At 43.3% G+C, this 21,226-nt stretch overlaps 1 protein-coding gene across 7 annotated transcripts in view; it reads left to right on the top strand.

The window, feature by feature from the left end:
- Positions 1-21,226, top strand: part of Adgrv1 (adhesion G protein-coupled receptor V1) — a 483,421-nt gene that overhangs the window by 157,054 nt on the left and 305,141 nt on the right. For all 7 annotated transcript variants that reach the window (XR_015438967.1, XR_015438966.1, XM_087180966.1 and 4 more), the window contains 9 exons: positions 19-176; positions 277-423; positions 736-843; positions 2,904-3,159; positions 3,835-3,957; positions 11,898-12,120; positions 12,430-12,634; positions 17,810-17,956; positions 20,337-20,592. Coding sequence is in view for 5 of the 7 variants with exons in the window: in XM_087180966.1 (XP_087037092.1) it covers positions 19-176; positions 277-423; positions 736-843; positions 2,904-3,159; positions 3,835-3,957; positions 11,898-12,120; positions 12,430-12,634; positions 17,810-17,956; positions 20,337-20,592 (1,623 nt within the window). In the remaining 2 variants the exon portion in view is untranslated. The remainder of the gene's footprint in view (positions 1-18; positions 177-276; positions 424-735; positions 844-2,903; positions 3,160-3,834; positions 3,958-11,897; positions 12,121-12,429; positions 12,635-17,809; positions 17,957-20,336; positions 20,593-21,226) is intronic.

Here is a 21,226-nt window from a genome sequence, read left to right as displayed (position 1 = left end):
TATGACTTATGTTTTTAGGAGGAATGGATGTCGTCCTTTCCATAATTCAAAGTTTTTTGAACGAGTCAGCTGCTGGCTGGTGTTTCTTCACTTTAGAAGATTCATTATATGGTATAATGTTAAGAAAATCATCATTTACTCTTTATCGATGGCAAGGGATTTTTATTCCACTTGAGGTAAACATCATTTTTTTTAACAGTAGACAAAATAAAATATATTGTTCAATTTTGGATGTAGCATGAATTACTATTATTATTGTTATTCCTCATTTTCTAGGATGTAAATATGGAAAATCCTAAAATGTGTGAGGCCTTTCATATTGGTCTTTCCCCCTACTTCGTGATCACTCATAAAGAAAGAAATGGAGAAAATCTTTCTGCTAATAGTGTATATACATTAACATCTGGATTCAAATTATTCTTGGTAAAAAATTCTTCATTTTTTCCCAATAGATTGCTTTACTTAAAAATTCAGATTTGTAAGATTAATCAAAATGGAAAATAATTTGTTTTATGTTATGGTGGCAAAGGACTTTTTTTTGCAAATTGGCACACATTGTAGCAAAGAATCTTAATTCTGGGGTATTTTTGTTTTTCTTGAAATGATATGTATGCATATCTACAAATCGAATAATTCTTCAAGTCTTGAACTTTAAATATTCATACTGTTCCTGTATTCATTGCCTTTCTTAGTTAAAAATCTCCTTTACACTTTTATTCCCACTCTTCCTTGCAGGTTCAAACAATTATTATTTCAGAAAGTTCCCAAGTAAAATATTTTACTTCAGACAATCAAGATTATTTAATTGTTGCAAGTCAAAGAGATGATTCCGAATTAACTCAGGTTTGATTCTTTTAAAATGAAGTTTTTCCCCTTTTTAAAAATACTATAATTGAAATCTGTCAGATATGGTCTGTAGATTTTATATAATTGAGAACCATAATTTGATTGTAGAATAGTAAAGGAGAATATAAATACTAATTGGTCACAGTTAATTTTTAAACAACAGCGCTATGAATATTTATGTTTTCTTCAAGAGTCAGAGCAAATGTAATAATAAGCATGAATATTTAATTAGAATGTAACTGATTTGGAAATTTTCATAGAGAAAAATCACACAACTAGACAGATGGGATCCCTGCAAATTCATGATTAACATTACCATATGGGCACCCACCATCACCCCAGAAATCCCACATTTCTCTTGTAATCCTCATAATGCTTGTGGGGTAATTTTTATCACTCAGACTCCTGTACCTGCTTCACATCTTCTCACTTTCAGTTTAAGACTTGTTGAAATGAAAGCTCCTAGAGGGGAGATTACTCTTTTCCCAGCACCAAATTAAAAATCCCACTTGAAACCTGCTCTGTGCTCCTTCCTGCTGCGATGGGGGACGCGTCCTTCTGTGGAAGTCCGCCTTCTTCCATGGGTGCCCCTCTGGCCCTCCTAAGGCTTCCATTTTCCCTCCATCATAGGCATTTCTCTCCGGGCGGCAGTGTGGCACTTGGCATAAGTAGTCGAGAGTTGTGCAGTTTAAAATAAATCCCTTCCCTGATCTCATCCTCTTTGGGTTTCTGTTTCTTTTCTCCCCCTGCAGTTGGTCATCATACTTTGTCTTTCCTTCCTCGAGCCCCCAGTGGCAGCAGGGCAAGGCTGTGTCTCTTACCTGACGTTGCTTCTCATCAGCATGTGACAGGCTCTCTGGTGGCCCCACAGATTGTACCCCCCTCACTCGGTGTGTGTTATCCTTCTCAGTCTCCTTCTCTCTTTTCTAACTGGGAAATCTTAGAATTTTCTGTAGTTCTCTGAGGAATGCCATTGGTATTTTGACTGGAATTGCATTAAATTATATAACAGGTTGAGAAGTATGGTCATTTTGAGTATCTGGTTTTGCCTATCCAGGGACAGAAGATACGTTCTATTTTCTGATGTCCTCTTTGATTTCCTTTTTCAGAGTACTACAGTTTTCATTGTAGAGGTCTTTCACTTCCTTAGTTAGGTTAAAGCCCAAGTATTTAATTTTTCTTGGTTCTATTGTAAATGTTATTGTTTTCCTAATTTCTTTGTCATTGAGTTCATTATTAGTGTACAGTAACACTATTGACTTTTGTGTATTGATTTTATATCCTGCTATGCTACTGAATTTTGTTATTAATTCCAGGAGTCTTTTGGTAGAAGTTTTTGGGGTTTTTTTTTTTGGTACCAGAGATCAAACTAGGGTCCTTGCACTTGCGCAGCAGGCGGCAAAACCACTGAGCTAAATCCCCAGCCCGTTTTGGGGTTTTTTATGTAGAGGATCCTGTCATCCACAAATAATGATAATTTAACCGAATGAGATCCCTAAGTGAAGAGGCCACCGCATCCACAGCTGCTACCTTAGTGCTCGTTTCAAAGGTCCTGAGTGTTGACTAAGTCTTTATGACAGTGACCAGCTGTAGGAGAAACCAGGTAGATTGTGAATTTTCTTTTAATTTTAAATGTGTGAGCACCTACCTGAAGTCTTGTAGGTGTTGCTGCCAGGAAGATGAAATAGTCTGGGTGTTTCTCTGTTCATTGCTTGAGCTTCTGGTAGTGACTTTGCCACATCAGAAAGTTTTGTGTCTGGTTATAAACCTTTCATGTTTGGTTTAATTCTCTTCTATTTTTGGCTTTCCCTTTCCTCTGCCCAGATGTATATTTGATACTGATTTCAACATAACTTCTGTTTCTTTCATTACACACACACACACACACACAGAGCTAAAAAAAAAAAAAAGGAGAAAACAGTGATTTTGGTATTTTCCCCTTTTATGAGGGCATCCTCCTAACTACATGAAAGAGAGCAAACCCATGAGCCGGGTTGAATTCTCACGGGATCGAGATTTGCGGCCATGCAGTCTGTTTGCCTGTTTGTTTCCCCCAGGTCTTCAGATGGACGGGAGGTATCTTCGTGCCGCATCAGAAGCTCCCTGTGCGCGGGGTGCTGGCCACAGCCATGTTCCTGCGGGGCGGCTCTGTGTTCCTGACCCTTTCCCAGGCAGACGCTGCCCTGGTGCTCCGATGGTCCAGCGGTGTGTTTGCTACCTCTCAAGAGCTGCCTGTCAGCGGGACAACACAACTCGAGACTTTGTCTTTGGGCAATGATGTTTACTTAATTTTTGCCAAAAATATCTCTCTAGGTGAGAAGATATCATGTTTCTAGTGCATTTATAATTATTGTAAAAGTCACGTGGCACTTACGTGTTTTATACAAAAATACTTTGTAATAACTTTTTATATAATCAATAGACTATTTCTTGATGGATAAATATTAACTGGCAGTTGGAAAAAATTACATGTCTGCAATACTGTGGTGTTCTGAACCACCATTTTAAAGTTATGTTGAAATAAAATTGGTAGTGGGTAGGTAAAGTGGGAACATCTGTGTGAAGCTTTTACTCCCCAAGTACAAACATGCAGCTTTTTACATAGATATACTTGGGATGCCATGGATACTTTATAGTACTGATAAATAATGTTTAGCAACTTTTGATAAGAATGTTGCAAAATACTCCCTGAATAAGAATGTGCTTTCTTCTGCTTACTGAAACTTTCATACATAAAATCCCAATCCTAAAAAATAAAACATTTCATCCTTGTTATTTTTTAAAAAGTGCCATGTGTACACTTAATGTAGTGTAAATGCTAAAAGACTTCTGAAGTGTTTCTTACTAGGATGTAGCTTGGTGAAATTAATTGGATTCTGAGAAAATTTATTTAAATTAAATTTAATAGTCTATGATAGTCTTACTGTGTAATTTTGTCCATCTGTTTCTGTGGCTTTCATCTGAAGTTGATTTATCCCATTATTGTAGGTGATCAGAACTCCATTGAGATTTTCATCTGGGAGACAGGGCAACCTTCTTTCAGGTATTTCCAGTCCGTGGACTTTGCCACTGTGAACAGAATCCATTCCTTCACACCAGCGTCGGGAATAGGTAAGGACTTTTCAACTGCTAACCAACACAAAAGATGGCGTGGAAAGCCACAGTGATTTTCGTCTCATGGAATTTGATAAAGTGTCGCTTTGCCAGACAGTTGGTATCATAATGGGAGTATAAAATGAAACTTGGCTAAAATCCTCCCAGAAGTCCTAGAGTTTCAAAAGGATTCCTGCTTTTCAAATGTGCACTGTTCTTGAGAGAAATAAAATGACTAAATTATGGAGGAGAATATTAATGAAGAGTAGAGAGTATATTTCTTTTGATGTTTCTTTTGTTTAGAGAATAATGAAGAGTGGGATGGGGATTTAGCTCAATGGTTCCACTGCCTGCCTCGTAAGTGCAACATCCTGAGTTTGATCCCTGGTACCAAAAAAAGAGAGAGAATAAAAAAATAAAATTAAAAAAAAAGAGAATAATGAAGAGTGACATAAATATATATTTTTAAAATATGAAAGTCTATGTAAGAGCAGAACAGATACTTGCATTGAAGGATTTTTGAGGAGTCAGGAAATGACAGTAAGGGCTTTGCTGCCCTTGTTCTGTTTCCCTGAGCCTCTGTCGGAGCCTGGAATCCCTCCTCGTCTCTGTACTTCATCCACATTACGGAAACCTAAGCAGTGTTTCTCATCGCTGAGGTTTCAGAAGCAGAGTCTGTTCCCAAGGGTGCTAGTGTCTCTGCTGTCAGAGGCTGTGGGTTATTTCAGGCTTGGCAGGAGTTGCCTGGCAGGCCAGCTGGCGTGGTGACCTGGGCAGGCTGCCTCAGCAGTAAGCAGGGGACACAGTTAGTGGGTCAGTGGTCTCCTGTCAGGGTGCCCAGAGGAACCTGGCGTCAAAGGCCAAGGGCCGCACAGGTGAATTGGCCTGAATCACAGACCTGCTCAGAGAATGATACATGACATTTCTGTATGAAGGAAGCAGCACACAGTGACTCCTCTGACATTAGGTGTAAGCCACTATAATGTTAAGAAAGAATTCCTTCCCTTTAAAGTCTTGCAGTCTGGTTAGAGAAGCAAGACAAATGTTAAGACACCAACTTGAGGCAGAGAGCCAATTATACCCATTTCTCGGGGAGGGGTGGAAGGGCAGCCTGGCCCGCACCCGAGGGGGTTAGCAGGGAGAGGCGCGAGCACAGGGAAGGCAGCGGAAGTGTCTGTGGCCTTGAGGGCACCACTAGCAGGTGGCCGTGTGGCAGCGGAGGACTTGGTAGAGTGTCGCCGAGCTGAGTTCAGGGAGACCCGCTCCTGGTCCCCGGGAAGGTCCTCGCCTGCCTTGTGCTTTGGGTCCAGGTATTTTCAAGCATTGGGTCTTAGGAACTTTTCACTGTTCACTGTTTCAGGACCTCAGAAACTTTTGTGTGGATTATATCCATTGATGTTTATGATGCTAGAACAGGGAAACTTTAAAATATGTTCATTAGTTTATTTTTAAATGATAATATATGCATTACATATAAACATCAGTAACACAACTTAGTTAAGAAAACCCTTATATTTCCTAAAAACAAGATAATTTGTCAAGAGTGGCATTAAAAAATATATGAGAAACTCTTTAATGGCTGTTCTAATAGATGATATTTGGATTGTCTCTTTCTTCAGATTAACTCCTTAGCTTTTTTCCAGCTGCATTTAAGTGTGACTGTCAAATAAATCTTACATACATTTAAGCTGCTCAGTGTGATATGCACGTTTGCTCTGTGTTCAGCTTTGGAAACGACGGCCTTGATCAAGCTGACTGACCTTTTCCTCACTTCACGTATCTGCCCTTCTTTGTCAGGAGAACACCTGAGACCTTCTTACTCTCAGCAAACTGCAAGTTACCTTACGAGTCCTGGTAGTCACCATGCTATCCGTGAGACCCCCGAACTTACCCAGAACTGAAGTTTGTGCCTTTGACCGAAACCCTTCTCTCCCGACCCTTTCAGACCCTGGGCAGCCACCCTTCTACTTCCTGTCTCTATGACTGCAGCACTTCTAGATTCTGCATACAGGTTGAGCATTTGTAGCATGAAAATCTGAAATTTGAAATACTCTAAAAGCTGAAACTTCATCTTTCTTTTTTTTGGTACTGGGAACTGAACTCAGGGCTTTGTGCTTGCCAGGCAGTCATGGCACCACTGAGCTGCATCCCCGCCCTAGCTGAAACTTCTTGAGCATTGACATGGTGGCAGGAATGAAAAATTCTACACTATAAAACTTTAAACACAAGATTATTAAAAACATTGTATAAAAAACTACCTTCAGGGTACATTCATAATACCTATATAAATTGCAAATTTGAGTTTAGATTTTGGGTCTCACCCCCAAGATATTTCATATATCGGCATATCCCCAAATCTGTAAAAAGTCTGAAATTCAAAACACTTCTGGTTTTACACATTTCTGATAAGGGAAACTCACCCTGAATAAGTGAGACTGAGCAGACAGCATTTGTCTTTCTACATCTGGATTTTGCTGCCTGCTTTCAGCCTATTGCGATATTATCCCTCAGAACTACTGAAAGTTTGACTAGAGACCCATAAGTGAAGTAGACAAGCATCATCGTACTATTTTGAAAATAAGCTTTGACCTCACAGATTTTGTAAAAGGGTCTCAAGGACTCTTAGGGGCTCCTAGACCACACACTGAGCACTACCTAATGGCATTTCAAAGAGAAGTGAGATCAAAGCCATCCTTTACAGTGCCCCTCCCTTTGGTGTGTGAAGCGTTATGGGTGACGTGGCCTGCACAGATAGTAGTTGAAGAAAGCCCTGAGCTGGAGTGAGAAGTTGGAAATGAAGACTCATATTGTCAGGGGCTCTTGAAAAGAAGGCTCAGCAGTACTCCACGACTGCACAGTGTGGCAGCAAGCATCATCACACCCTGGCACCTGAGAAGAGAAGAACATGGAAACTAAGATCCAGGGGAAGTGCTTTTAGCAGGAATCATGGTGAGCTTGGTTCGTGATGCCTTTAGTTTGAGGTGATGTAAAAAAAGCATCAGGGGAAGTCAGAAAGAGGCCTTGATTTGGAGACATTGATGTGTGTGGTAGTTGAGCTCCTGAAGGTTAAAGCACACAAAGTTAAAATGTACTGAGAAGACAAGAAGGCTGCACACAAACACCAGGGCCTGTTTTGGAGCTTTTCTTTTAGGTGCTGGACAGCTGCTTTCTCTGCTAACACTGTGAACTTAGGGTGCTGTCGTCTTAGGTCACCTCAGCCCTGACCAGGAATCAGAGGTTACTTGCCTCTAATTTTTAATAGAATTTTTAAAAATCTCATTGTATTTCATCTCCATGTTTCCTACGTTGCCCTCAGCCCTGCGTTTGTACCCTGTCCCCCCAGGCCCTTCCTCCCATCTGGACTGTCCCATGGCTTTCCCACCTCAGCACTGGCCTCCCTGCTACCCGTCCTGTGCTGTCCATGCTGTTCGTCACCTCCTTAAAAAGCTGTGTTACCTCGTCCACAGCCCCATGCAGGGCATTCAGTGGAACGCCATTCTGTGGTCTACTTCACCAAGTTTCTCCGTCACGTAACGATTGATTTATGAGAACAGTGTGTGTCTTTCATCATGAATCTGTTTAGTTTTCTCTATTTGTCTTTTAATTTTGTGCCTTTAAGATGTTTGCTTCTCTTATACCTCAAGGTTTCAAGTGGACTGTGTCTACTTGAGTCCCTTATTATTATTCAGAATAGTTGTCTAATGAATGTTTCTAAGGATGAAGTGGGCTGCCGAGATGGGCCATGAATTAGAGTTATAGAATTCTCTTTAAAGATTTTTTAAAAATATAATAGGCATAGGTTCTGAAAGAATTTCTGGAGAGTTTTGCTAGAGATTTATTAAGGGACCCAATGTGAGGCTTCTTTATTCCTTTTGTTTCTGTGACTTGAGGTTTTAGAAGTATGAAAAGATTGTAGGTAATTATTTAGAATGGCTTATTATAGGTCCCTGAAAGCTAAAATTATGTATTAAATAATGTTAAAGGACTTTCTCATTTTGAACTCGTCAAATATTTTATTAAAGCTGTTCGGTTGGAGCCATGACTATGAGGACCATGTGTTTTATTCTGGTTAATGACTTGGCAGAGATTATTGGGCGGTGAGTGAATTCTTTAAATGGAAGAAGAAGAGTGAATATAACCAAGACTACAAGGCATGTAAATTTCTCTTCCCATCTCCTCTCTCTCTCTTATTAGTTAATAGATGTTTTTCCATGCCAATTATGGCTATACAGAGTGGTAGGTTTTGGGGGAAAGAGTAAACTGAAAAATCACAGGTCCCTGTCCTGGAGAAGTTAACACACACACACAGACACACACACAGACACACACAGACACACACACAGACACATACACACACACACCCCAAAATAAGATTCTAGCCATAGAGGAATGGAATGAAGTACTGTTGTAAGACAAAATGGAGAGGACTTGACTTGATTTGAGGGATACTCAGAAAGCCTTCTAAGGAAGAACTCTTGAGTTGACAAATCCGGGTTGGGGAAGAGTGAGAGGCAAAGAGAGGCGTGAGATGAGGTGTGGCCAAAGGGTGTAGCAGCCTGTGCCCAGAGGTCAAGTGCGGGGAAGCCATGTTCCTGCAGGGACGGGCCAGAAGAGACACATGGCCACCACAGGTGTCAGGGAAGGGTGGTACGTGGTAGAACCGAACATTCATCAGACCAGTAGACGGGGACTTCAAGGCTTATGGTCTCTACTCTCAGAGTGCTGGGGTGGCTTTTAAGAGAAGATGAAGAGGAGGTGGAAAATGTGAGGGATGGTGGTGGGGCTTGGGAGAGAGTGGCTCTCTGTACCTTTGTGAGAAAAACTGAGAAGCTGGTAGGAGAATTTTTGTGAAGACATGAGGCTGACGTCCTACTTCCGGCTAGATGTTGATGGGGAGTCAGGAAGTGACTGTGGTGCAGTGGAAAGCCCCAGTGGGCAGATTCAGAAGAGGTGGCAGGAGAGCCCATGGCAGCTGGCGGTGGTCAGAATGGGGCTCACCTGTCTCTGCAAGGGAGGGGTACACAGAGCTGTGACTGTTCCCATGCACGCTTGCAGGAGGACTACCGTTTTGGGGCTGGAGATAATGAACTTGGTGGGATATGGTAAATTTGAGATGCCCATGAGCAAACATTCCTAGTTGGAGCTCAGAAGAGCATGTTTCATTACAAGCGTATATTGGGAATTCATCAGTACGGAGGATCACTGTTCCACGGTAGAGATGGAATGGTCTAGAAAGAGATTATATACTTGCGTGAGAAGGGGGCTTCCAAATGAACCTTGTTGAACTCCACTGTTTGAAGAGAATTTGAAGGAGTATATTTGGGAAAAGGAGTGGAAAAATACGGAACTCCATAGCTAACACTTGCTTACTATGTCCCTAATCCTATTCCAGCCCTTTACTCTAATCTCATGTAAACTTCTGCATGCTTCATGCTGTGGAGAGACACGTATCTCTCTGCTGATTTCCCCAAACTGTCAGCATCACCAGAACCTCAACTGTGGAAGTCATCTGGATGAAAGCACCACTCCCTGCACCCCTGCGTTTTCTTCGTCAGTGTTCAGGGCACCTGGGGACAGAGATGCTCACACCCGTGTGGCCCATGTGCACTACACCATGTGAGCCTGACTTCCAGGCCAGGCGCCAGCCATTGCCTCCCAGCTCCCAGATGCCCCCACAGTGCCCCGTGGAGGACGTGCCTTGTCCCGGGCCTTCCTCAGGACCCCTCAGCTCCTGCCCCGAGCTCGCCCGTTGCCTGAGGATGCTGCTCCCCATGCAGCTCTCCCCGACCGGCTGCACTTTCTCTTGCTGGTCCATCCTCACATTCCCACAGCTCTGTATGTTAGGAGCGCTGCTAACTTCCGGGCATTTAGTCCTGAAACATCTCTTTACCCACACTCTTTAAACTGTCTCCTCAGAGGCCTTCCTTTGACACACTTCTGTTTTTTATAGTGTTACTAAATGGAGGAGGATTCTATGATCAGTGGTAGTTAAAATTTGGCTCTTGAGTGTTGAGGTTTAAGATTTTTTTCCTTGTAAATTCTCTGGCTCAATTTCATGCTCTTATAGAGTACAAATGTTGCTTTCTGAGAAAATGTTTTCTGCATGCATATACAGATGGCCCCAATTTACAATGGTTCGGGCTAGTATTTTGCAATTACTGACTTTATAACGGTGTAAAAGTGATGTACGTTCAGTAAAAAGCATACCTCGAGCTTATTCTGTGGCCTCTGCTCTGCCAGTGTGATGCAGGGTGAGGCTGTACCTCGATGCCCGGCAGCAGCAAGAGCGCAGCTCCCTGGCCCTCCATCAGCACAGTGGTCTCTGTACATGATGCGACGTGTGCAGCAGCGCTTGGTTAGAAAGAAGCCTTGGTGAGAGGCGGGATGAAGGGAGCAGGTCCAGTGGTGCTCAGAGGGGTTGGTTCGCAGTGTCCTTTGAGCTGTGTGTCAGCTACACTCCAGGGATGTTGAGATGCACCTGACCTCATTCTTTTCTGAATGTGTCCAGCTTTACAGAGGTATCACCATTTAGAGGTTTAAGTGTATCAACAGCACCTTTCTTGACATTCTTTACTGTTTATGCATTATGTACTAAACTGTACTTAAATTAACTGCTACAAATGTGAACGACCTAAAAAATGTGAATGTTTAAATTTATTATTTGTATCTAGTGCATTTTGTTGTATATTTTTTCTGTAATTTTTTATTTTGTTAGTCCATGTTTGTACCCAGACTCTGTAGATACAAATATGTGCCATTGGTTTGTTTTTTTTTTTTCTTTTTTGGTACTGGGGGGTCCTTGTGCTTTCGAGGCAGGCGACGAAACCACTGAGTTAAATCCCCGGCCCTTATGTGCCATTGTTTTTAATTGACAAAAACATGATTTTCTGATAACATTTCAAAAAGTATTGGCAAGCCAGGCATGGTGGCACAGCCCTGTCATCCCAGCACTCTGGGAAGCTGAGGCAGGAGGGTAGGGAGCTCACGCTCAGCCTGGGCAACCTAGTGAGACCCTGTCTCAAAATAAGAGATGAAGAGGGGCCGGGGATGTGGCTCAGTGTGAAGTCCCTGGGTTCAGTTCCCCCAGTGGCATAAGAAAAGAAAAAGAAGAATTCTATCTCTACTTAATCTTGAAAAGTTAAATGTAAAACAGTAACAACAAATATTCAATTTGGGGAAATTATTAAATATATCTTAAAGATCAACTTAGGGTTATTATTTATGCATTAAGATTATAACTTGAACACAATGCAGCCGCATATAAAAGTATGATATAAAAACAGAAGATCATTGAGAATTCTTTATACTGCTTATAACTATCAATTTAAATTCACATGGGTGGTGGCTAGAGATAAAAACACAAAAAGTGAAACATTTAGTGATGAGAATTATGGATTTTTTTTTTTTTGATACCGGGGATCGAACTCGGGTCCTTGCACTTGTGCAGCAGGTGGTGAAACCACTGAGCTAAATCCCCGGCCCAGTTATGGATATTTTTTCCTTTTGAAAAGATACTTTTAAATAAACATTGAGATAGTTACAAAAGAGTCCAAGTCTGTCTGGGTTTTATCAGCCTGTGGTTTGTTTTTTCTTAAAACGTGTGGGTATATTGTCAGACTAGATTGATGATTCCACAATACTCAGAAATTATTCTTTATATTCAGTTATTTCAGCAATGAAATTATATTTACTTCAGAAATCAAAATGGAGCTAGGTGTGGCATACTCGTGTAGTTCCAGCACTCTGGAAGCTGAGGCAGGAGGATCTCAAAAATCTAACTCCTCTTGGGCAACTTAACGACTTAGTGAGACCCTGTCGCAAAATAAAAAGAAAAGAAAAGAAAGAAAAAGTCCAAATGGAGCTTTGAAAGTGTGAAAGGTTTTGCTTGGGAAGCAGTGGTGGGTGAGTGCATGGTGCAGATCACCTCTCTCTGTTCTGTCTCCCTTCCCTCTTCACAGCCCACATACTTCTGGCTGGCCCAGAGGCGTCTGCGCTCTATGGCTGGGATTCTGGGCGGAGCCAGTTCTCTCTCCTGCTGGAAGCCCCTTCTGCTCACGCAGCGGCATCTGTCACAGTGAGGTCCCTCAACTCAAGCAAGAGCTTAGTGTTGGTGGCCGGCGTGCCTCACTCTCACGTGCTGGAGCTGGCCTCCGTCTCCAGCCAGTCCGACTTCGTCCCCGGGTAGGCTCGGCCTTCCATGCCTGCTGGGCTCTCCCCACCGCCTTCCACGCCATTTCTAAGTCTTGGTGACCGCAAAACATACAGAACATAAGAGCTTTTATCAGCCAGAAATGTGGATATTACCCATATTTCTCACATCTACTGAGTTCATCAGTATTCTTTGCTTATTTTGTATAAAATTTTTATTTATAAGTTACTGTAATTTTTCAAAATAATATTATTCAGAGTAATGAATTTCATGAGGACTCTGCTGTGTCTTTACCTTAAATTGCTATTGTTGACTTACTTTACTGGGACTTGTTGCACCAGTTCAGGTGAATTGATATTTGAACCTGGCGACAGAGAAGCTATAATAGCAGTGACTATCCTGGACGATGCAGTTCCAGAAGAGGAGGAGTCCTTCAGAGTTCAGCTTAAAAATCCCACAGGCGGGGCAGAGATTGGAACCCACGGCTCTGTGAAAATAACAATTCTGTCTAACGATGATGCGCACGGAGTGGTCGCATTTGCCCAGGTAAGAGCCCCGAAGGCTCCATCCGTCCGGCTTGAGATGCTCGAGATGCTTTATTCTGGTGCTGACAGATTCCTCTGAATCAGCGCTCAGGGGTGCGCAGGGCTTTGTGTGTTTTCAGCCTTTCTCACCCCTTTTGGCACTGCTTCACCCGGACTCTGCGTGCTAAGATGACTCCTGGCGACAGCTTACAGCCTCCAGCCCTATACACTGGCTCTCTAGGACAACCTGTCCTAATCGTTTATTCTGTTTACAGGATTAGATTGGGTGTGTTAACAGTTGGTCTCCGGGCAGCCTTACCAGGCCACAACGATGGAACAGATTCTAAATGCCCCAGGAACGCTTGTGTCACACACAGATCTATTCCTGGGGGTGGGGACAGAGAGGGGCTGCCACCGTGTGTGCATGGTCCGTGCCTGGATGCCCTGGTCCTCAGGAGAACTATGCAAAGCTCTCAGTGTGCTCCCGGGCCCAGACTGAGTGGCAGGACAGCCACTCCTCCCACGTGTGTCATTATCCCCATCTGTGAAGTGTGTTCTGGCTCCATAACTAGAGTTGTATCTGTAGCTGTTGGTATCTCTCTCCACAGTCTTCTGCACAGAAGCAAAGCCTGATCGAGCTGGCTTAAGAGCTAAGAGCGTGTCCCCCAGAAGGGGAGCCCTAGGCTGGGCTGGGCTGGGCTGGGCTGGGCATGTCCTGTGTCACCCTGTTCAGGCCCTTCCCCCTTTCCCTTCATTGATACAAAGCTGGTCCTCTCTTTAGTTGTTTCAAGACTGCTGTCATCGTTGGGCTGCTGCTTTCTGTTCATGTCCAGTTAGGAACAGAGAGGTGCTTTATGTGACTGTTCAGTTGAGGGAGAAATTTCCTAAAGCCTCTAGAAAAACTCCTTACCCCTTGCTGGCCAGAACTGGGTAATGAGCCCGCCCACTTGCCTTTCACTCATTCATGGATCCAGGCACAGACTTCTACCAAACACCAGCACGTGTATGTTCCCGATACTGTACCAGAGGCTAAAGACATGTCGCAGAGTGAGATAGCAAAAATCTGTATTTGTGGTCCTTAAACCTAGGGCGAGAGGGAAGAGAGGCAGTCAGCACAGACACAGGAGAAGGGCACTGTGCCTAATGGAGGAAGAGCTGCAGGGGCTGTCTCGGTTACTTCTCTCTTGTTGCTGAAGCGAAATACCCAACGCCCAAAGTAAAAGGGGTCAGGTGTATTTGGCTCACAGTTTGTAGCGGTTTCAGTCCATAATTGGGCGGCTCCAAGGCAGGGTGGCAGTGGAAGACAGCAGAAGCAACAAGGGGCCTTAACAGCTTCTTTCTGCCCTTTTATCCAGACGACCGGAATTAGGCTGGTGCCAGACCAATCACTCCTGTGCAGTGGTGTAGTAATCACACGCCATTAATCCCAGAATCACAGCCTCTAGATTCAGCCACCTCTGACTGCATGAGGCTGGGGGGGGGGGGGTGCATCCAGACCCAGATCCTAACAGGAGCTGGCAGGGAAGGCATGAGGCGCGTACAGGGGGCGGAAGGTTGTAGGTGGGAAAATCAAATTTAGGGGATCAGGCAGGGCTGCATGGAGAAAGTGACAGAAGAGCAGAGGCCAGCGGGGGGTCAGGAGTGAGCCGTGTGCACCTCCAGGTTTGGGACAGCTAAGACAAAGGCCTGCGCTGAGACCTGGCCAGTGTGGAGCAGACGGGAGGCTGCGATGGCTGCACTCGGTACACAGCAGAGAAGGGCAGAGAGGGGACCCTGTGTCAGACCCCACGGCACCCACAGTGCTGACGATTCCCTCCGAGCACTCGTAGCCTTAGTGTCCCTCATACTCCTGGCTGTGATTTATGATAGCAAAATGAACAACAGAAAATCATCGAGGAGAGACTGATTTCTGCTTGTGGGGTGAAGTATGGGAGAAAGCAGGCATAAGCATCCAAGAGCGGCCTTGCAGAGGAGCCACACGAGGTGCACTTAATTTCCTTGCCATCAGTCTGCACAACTTTGCCACCCAGAGAGGCTCACCAGAAGTCTCACTGGCTGAGGTTTTAATTGGAGGTTGGGCATGTAGGCACCCTGTGCCTGGCACCTACCAAAATCCCAGACTCCCAGAAGGAAAGCACATGTTGGCATAAAGCGTCATTTGTGCACACAGTTCAAACACAGCAACCACTTACCATTCTGGCCTCGTAGGGAGACCTGCTTGAGACTGGCATTCAGCCTTGCTGTGGCAACACTTTCCTGCATGAGCCCTTAGCACCATGGTGACTTTGACCTCTGAGCGAATATGGAGCTTCTGAAAGGGATGGGGTAGAAGGGTAGATGTACTGACTCGCATTTTTAAAAACATGGAAATTAAGTAAAAGTAGAAATTCCATTTGACCCAGTTTCTCCCTTCTAGGTATCTTCCCAAAAGAGTTAAAAGATGTCCTAATACAGTGTGACACATGCATACTCATGCTTGTAGCGGCACAATTCCTAATAGATAAATCTTGGAAGCGGGCTGAATGTCCATCAACAGGTGAATGGATAAAGAAAATGTGGTATTTACACACCACGGAGTACTACTCTGCCATAAAGAAAGATGAACTCGAGTCATTTGTGGGAAAATGGATGCACCTTGAGATCATAATGTTAAGTGAAATAGACACACAAGCTTCAATACCGCATGGTTACTCATATGAAAACCCCAAAATACGAATAAATTAAAGAGCAAAATAAAAGATAGATGATAGGAAATAGAATTTTTTGCAAATGGGAGGGGGACCAAGAGGTGTAGGGAAGGGGAAGAGGAAGAATTAAGAAGTGTTTTGTACACGTACCAGCTCCCCACAATGCATGTAATCATCACATATTGCAAACTTGTACTAATAAAGTTTAGGAAAACTAAGCCCTCTGGCTGTAGTATTGAGAACACTGAGTAAGTGGGTGAGGACAGCAGTAGACCAGTTTGGAGGCTGGCAGGGCTGTGGAGGCAGGAATCTCCCTCAGCGAGACCTGGGAGATGCAGGGTCGGGAAGGTCAGGAGGAGCTCGGGTGTGCTGATCCATGCCCTCAGTCATTGCCTGCAAGGCTCCGATCCTAATGAGATCCAGCATGGCCCATCCCTGGACTTATAGGCACGTCAGCCTCGGCTGAGGCCAAATAGAAATAGGAGAGCCACACATGGACCTTTAAAGTTTCTAGCAGGCACATTTTAGAAAAGGAGAAGAAAGCGGGTCAGGTTAATATTCCACATAACTCAATATATCTAAAATATTATAATTTCCATGTAAGATCTGCATACAATTATTGGTGAAATATTTGTTCTTGTGTCTAACTCCAGCGTACTTTTGCACCTAGACTACATTCAGGGTCAGCAGCCACACGTGGGGGTGGCTCTGGGGAGGGCAGTGTAGGCGCAGGACATGGGCTCTGTGTTGGGGGAGTTGGAAAGACAGAGAAGGTCCCTGTCCCTGCCTGTCCCCACAAGCGCTCACAGTTACTCTCTTTCTTTTGGTCTGGGCTGGCAGTCCATGTACCAGAGAGGCTTCCCCGGTGGAGACACAAGACCCCGGCATCACTCTGTACCCTCGCTTGCTTGTTGTGGCACTGACAGTCTGTCACTTCTCACCTTTCATTGGAACTGAAAACCCCGGGAGCCAGGGGCCCACTCTGGGCACAGCTGTCCCTCTGTCCCATGACAGAGCCTGGCACGCACCGGGCTTGGCGAGCCTGCTGTGCACCTGGCAGGGAGATGGCACCGTGGGCTCTTGGGACAGGACCAAGACAGGGATGGGCAGAGTGGGCTCCGGGGTGGGTCCCATCCTGTCACCTGGAGTGTGGCTGCAGTCGGAGAGCACACTGCACCCCTCAGCACTTAGTTCCAAGCTGCCCCAGAGACTGAAACCACTGTCAGGCCGCCTTGCAAGGGCTGGGAACCTGGGTCCAGTCTGTCCGTAGAATCCCTCTGTGCAGCTGTGGTGTCTGGACAGCTTCCGGGATGAGGCTTAGCAGATGATGAGAATTTCTTGAGTGTTTCCTGTCTCCATAAAAGCCTTGCTTTACCAGCTGTCATTCATGGAGGATGAGGACCCAACAAAAGGCTTCTCTCTTTTTTTTTAAGGCATTGTCTCTTCTAAATAATTATATGCATATTTTAAAATCAAGGGATTTTCTTCAGGACTGTGGTTGTCTTGAGCAAGATTTTATTGCTATGTAACATCTATAATAATGTGTTAAAGTTTCATATAAAATATCGCATAGGGTAGGATCTCTACTCCAAGTAGCATTCTAAATAGGTTTTGTAAGTTTTAAGAAATTAATGAGGGAGTCTTTTTTCAGATTATTGTAGTAAAAAGACATGAAAAATCTTCCCAGAAAGATAAAAATATCTCTATGCTCCATATTTTTCCCTTTTTGACTATTGAGAAGCCATAGGTGTTTAAGAAGGGATTTTCTAAACTGTTCATTTTAAGGAAAAGTTCATAATGTTTGGCAAGAGGTGTTGTGTGTGTTTTGTGAAAAATGTTATAGTCACACAGAGAAGAAAGGGATTTTAACACAAGGTAGAGGGGTATTTCTGGTAGAAAAACCATAAGCTTAGAGTGAAACACCATCAGTAGAAATAGGTCAACATGGCAGAGGACATGGGTTTAAGGGTGAGAGACATTTGCAAAGGATCAGAAAGAGCACCCTGATTCCCATGACACCGTTGTACCTGGCTGGCACGTTGGAGGCTGTTAGGGCCAACTCTTATTTTACCAGCAGGAAACCAAGATGTGGAGGAAGTGCCACATCCACCCAGCAAAAACAGGCTTTCCAGCTCTCCTGACTCTGTGTCCTTTGTGTTCTACAAACTTTCTATGTGCTATGTGGTACTTTTTGAAAGTTTATGCTTTCTGAGTATAAAAGTCATGTATGTTCATTGGGCAAAATTTGAAAAATATAGAAACAGGAAGACAAAAATAAAAATAATCCTATAAAATTAATGCTTTTTATTGGCTTTAGTGTTTTACTTACCTTAACATGAATATTTTAAAATCATAAACATCCTTGCATTATTTTTTTAACTGTTAGTTTTTCCCTCTATCTTATGTTATTTCATACTGTGAAGTCTGCAAATGCATAATAACATGAAATAAAAAAAAATTGGCTAGGTACTTCAAGGTCACCTCTTGTGACTTTCTATGTGTCTTTGCAGAATTCATTATATAAACAGGTGGAGGAAATGGAGCAAGATAGCCTGGTCACCTTGAATGTTGAGCGCTTAAAGGGAACATACGGTCACGTAACGGTAGTGTGGGAAGCCGACGGAAGTGTTGATGATATATTTCCTACCTCAGGAGTGGTACGTAATTTCCAAAGCCGGGAGACACTGTAAGTTACAGTTACTGTTGCTGCACAGCACCAAGTCCTGCTGCATGGACAAGATGAGTCAGTTGACCTTGTCAGCCCTGGGGTCCTACTTAGCACTGGAGAGAGGGATGCACTTTAGTTTCCTTGCTGTGGTTGGTGTTTTTTTCTGTAAAACCAGAATTATCTGTAAAGAAAAAGTCATCCCTTTTTGGTTCAGTACATCACTTGGCCAAATTATCAGTGTATTACACTGGCGGAAAATAAAACCAACCAAACTGGGGGTGAGAACCTGATGTCAAGATTTTGGTACACGAGGAGCAAATGTTTGTAAAATACCTTCATGAAGGGTGATCGAAGTTGTGGAAGGATGTAGGTTGGATTTCCTGTGAATGGACTGAGATCAAGTCAGAAGGGCAGGGGGGCATGCGAGTTCCACCTGTAAGGAAGGGAGGAAAGTGATCCGAGAGCAGTTGCAATTGAGGTCGGGCCTGTGGGCGGTTCTGCAACCAAGTTGGTCCTTTGGTGTTGTTCCGAGTTTGGTCTGGGCCGTTGGCACCTCATTTTAGCAGTTCTTCACTTCAGGCCACCTTCTCAGTCTAGGTAGGGTGTGGCTCTGGGGGAGACGCTTGGGCTGCAGCCTTGGGCTGTCCCCCATGAGGACCATGAAAGCCCTTGTTCCCACAGCCAGCCAAGGGTGGGTCCAGCAGCTGGAGAAGGACTCCTGACATGCACTGCTGGAGGACAGGACTGTAGGGTCTCAGGGTTAAGAATGGAAGCAGCACAGCTAGAGGAGTGGATGACTCGCAGGAGAGGCTGAGGGAGCCTTTGGTTCCAGTTGAAGACAGATCGGCCCCTGGGTTACCTCATGGATTAATCAGAAAACCTTGCCTAAATGCTTCTCTGAGAACTATTTTAAAGGAACCCTTATAAAGTTATCTCAAAAAAGGACAATTATATATCATAGTCCAGCAGTTCCAAGTTCCTGTACCATTTGAAAGGTCATTGGAGCTTCCCTGTATTCAGAATTTCTGTTATATTTAATATTTGCATCCTGCCAGCTTACAAAACTAAGTCAGATCTCTTAGGATCTGTATGTTCTGAATTACATTTCAACATGATTAAAATTTCTAAGTTAGGGCCGGGGATTTAGCTCAGTGGTTCTGCCGCCTGCCTCACAAGTACAAGGACTTGAGTTCGATCCCCAGTACCAAAAAAAAAAAAGAATTTCTAAGTTATATGTCTAACATTATCTTAAATGTAGAGTATTTTTAAAAGAATTATTTTACTCAGGAGTCAGGGCGTTTTTTTTACTTTTGTTTTTGTTTTTCCAGTAAAGGGCAGATAGTAAATACTTTAGGCTTTGTGAGCCTCCTGTCCTCTTTCATGATTCCTTCATCTTTGTGGCACAGTTGTGCTGGACAGTGTGAAGCTGGCAGTGCAGGCAGTGGCAGACAGTATGCAGTCGAGAAGCTTGGCTGGGTTCTAGTCAAACTTTGTTTATGAGAAATGGAGTTGGCCAGCAGGCAGCAGTTTTCTGACCCCTGATCTTATTAATAAAGCTCTTGGGGTTTTAGCTATCAGTGCCTTCCTTGGGTCAGCAGCGGTGGCCATAGCCCTGACCTGCTAGTCTGATGAATTGTAGTTTGTGCTCACATTGCTGGAGAATGGATAAACAGTGGGGCACCATGGGAAATGGCGGCCAAGAAGCAGGCTGGGCTCCGGGAGCAAGGGCTTCAGATGGCTTTCAGCAAATCTGGATTTCACTTTTTGGTTTTTTTTGGTACCAGGATCGAACTCAGAACCTTGCACTTGCGAGGTAGGCGGTGGAACCACTGAGCTAAATCTCCCACCCCTGGATTTTACTTTTTAAGCATTGGAGGCTCCAAAGGAGAAGAGAGATGGTGTGATGTCTCCTTATCTTTCTCTCTGCTATTTTGGCTAACTCATTGTTAAATGATACTTCTGTGTGGTGTAGTAGTTCTGGCAAAAGCTTAATAGAGAAAAAGTGTTTAAACTAGTGTGCCACCTCCTTTTATTTTTATAGAGCTTTACATGTTGTATCAAGCACTTAACTTTTCTGAAAGACTTTACGCTCTGTGACATAATGAAATAAATGTAGGCTACAGGATATGAAATTTGGGCTACAGGTTTTATTCGTTTAGGATTCAGAAAGGGTTCACTTTATTTTTTTTCCTAACAATCTTACACTTGTAACATGAAAGTCATTTGATTATTTGTATAATCATATTATGTTGTTTACCTATCTTTTGTTATTTAAGTTGTGACTATATTAAAAGAAAATCAAATCTTTTGATATTCTTACTGCCCAGTGATAATTACAAACTGAATAATCTTCTTTCTATAAAATTTAGATTTCATTTGCTGAAGGACAGACGCTGTCTACCATCACTCTGACTGTTCTTGCGGATGACACACCGGAGTTATCAGAGGTTGTGACTGTGACCCTTGCCCACATTACCACGGAAGGTGTGGAGGACCCATCCAGAGGTGCCGCTATCCATCTGCAAAGAAACAAGTCCGTGATCACCACTCTGCCCAGCGACTCCCCCCATGGCCTGGTGGGCTGGCACTCAGGATCTCTCCTCAGTAGGGTGGCAGAGCCTGCAGGTGAATCCTGTGACATATTTCTCGGATTTTAGGGAGACGTTTCATTGCGTAGTGTTATTCTCTTACACTTAGCAGGGATGCACATTTTTCATGCGACCTTTTCACTCCAGTAGGTTGTAGTCCTTTTTGTTTATTTTTATTAAATTACATGATCATGTAAATTTCATGATCATGCTTAGCAATAAGGCTACTAAAATATTTAATTTTAATTATATACTTATAAGTATATAATTTTTAAATATATACTAACATAATGGAAATGTTAACACTGTAGCCAAGACTTTGAAGGATTCGTGACTGGTTTTTATTTACTTCATCTTTTTCATGGTTTCTTTATACATTCTCCTTCCTCACTCAGACTTTCTCTCTATACATTTTCAATAATTACTGTACACAGTTAATAATACACATATTTAAGGTAAAGGTCATTTGACTTATTTAAAGAAAAGGTTATGTATAATGTGTCTTTAGAACATACTATGTAAAGATGCTAAAGTTTTCAGATAATATTCAGCTTTTAAATAACTTTCATTTAAAGAGCTGATAGAAAGAAAAAAATGGCCTGGAGTTTTGCTCCTAGGATTTTAAATACCATAAATATATAACAGAAATAGTAGACTTATGTACAGTAAAA

The sequence above is a fragment of the Heterocephalus glaber genome, unplaced genomic scaffold (assembly GCF_053883595.1).
Source record: "Heterocephalus glaber isolate CG9 unplaced genomic scaffold, H.glaber_assembly_v1.0 deba00001465, whole genome shotgun sequence".
Taxonomy (NCBI): domain Eukaryota; kingdom Metazoa; phylum Chordata; class Mammalia; order Rodentia; family Bathyergidae; genus Heterocephalus; species Heterocephalus glaber.
This window is presented reverse-complemented; position numbering and strand designations above follow the sequence as displayed.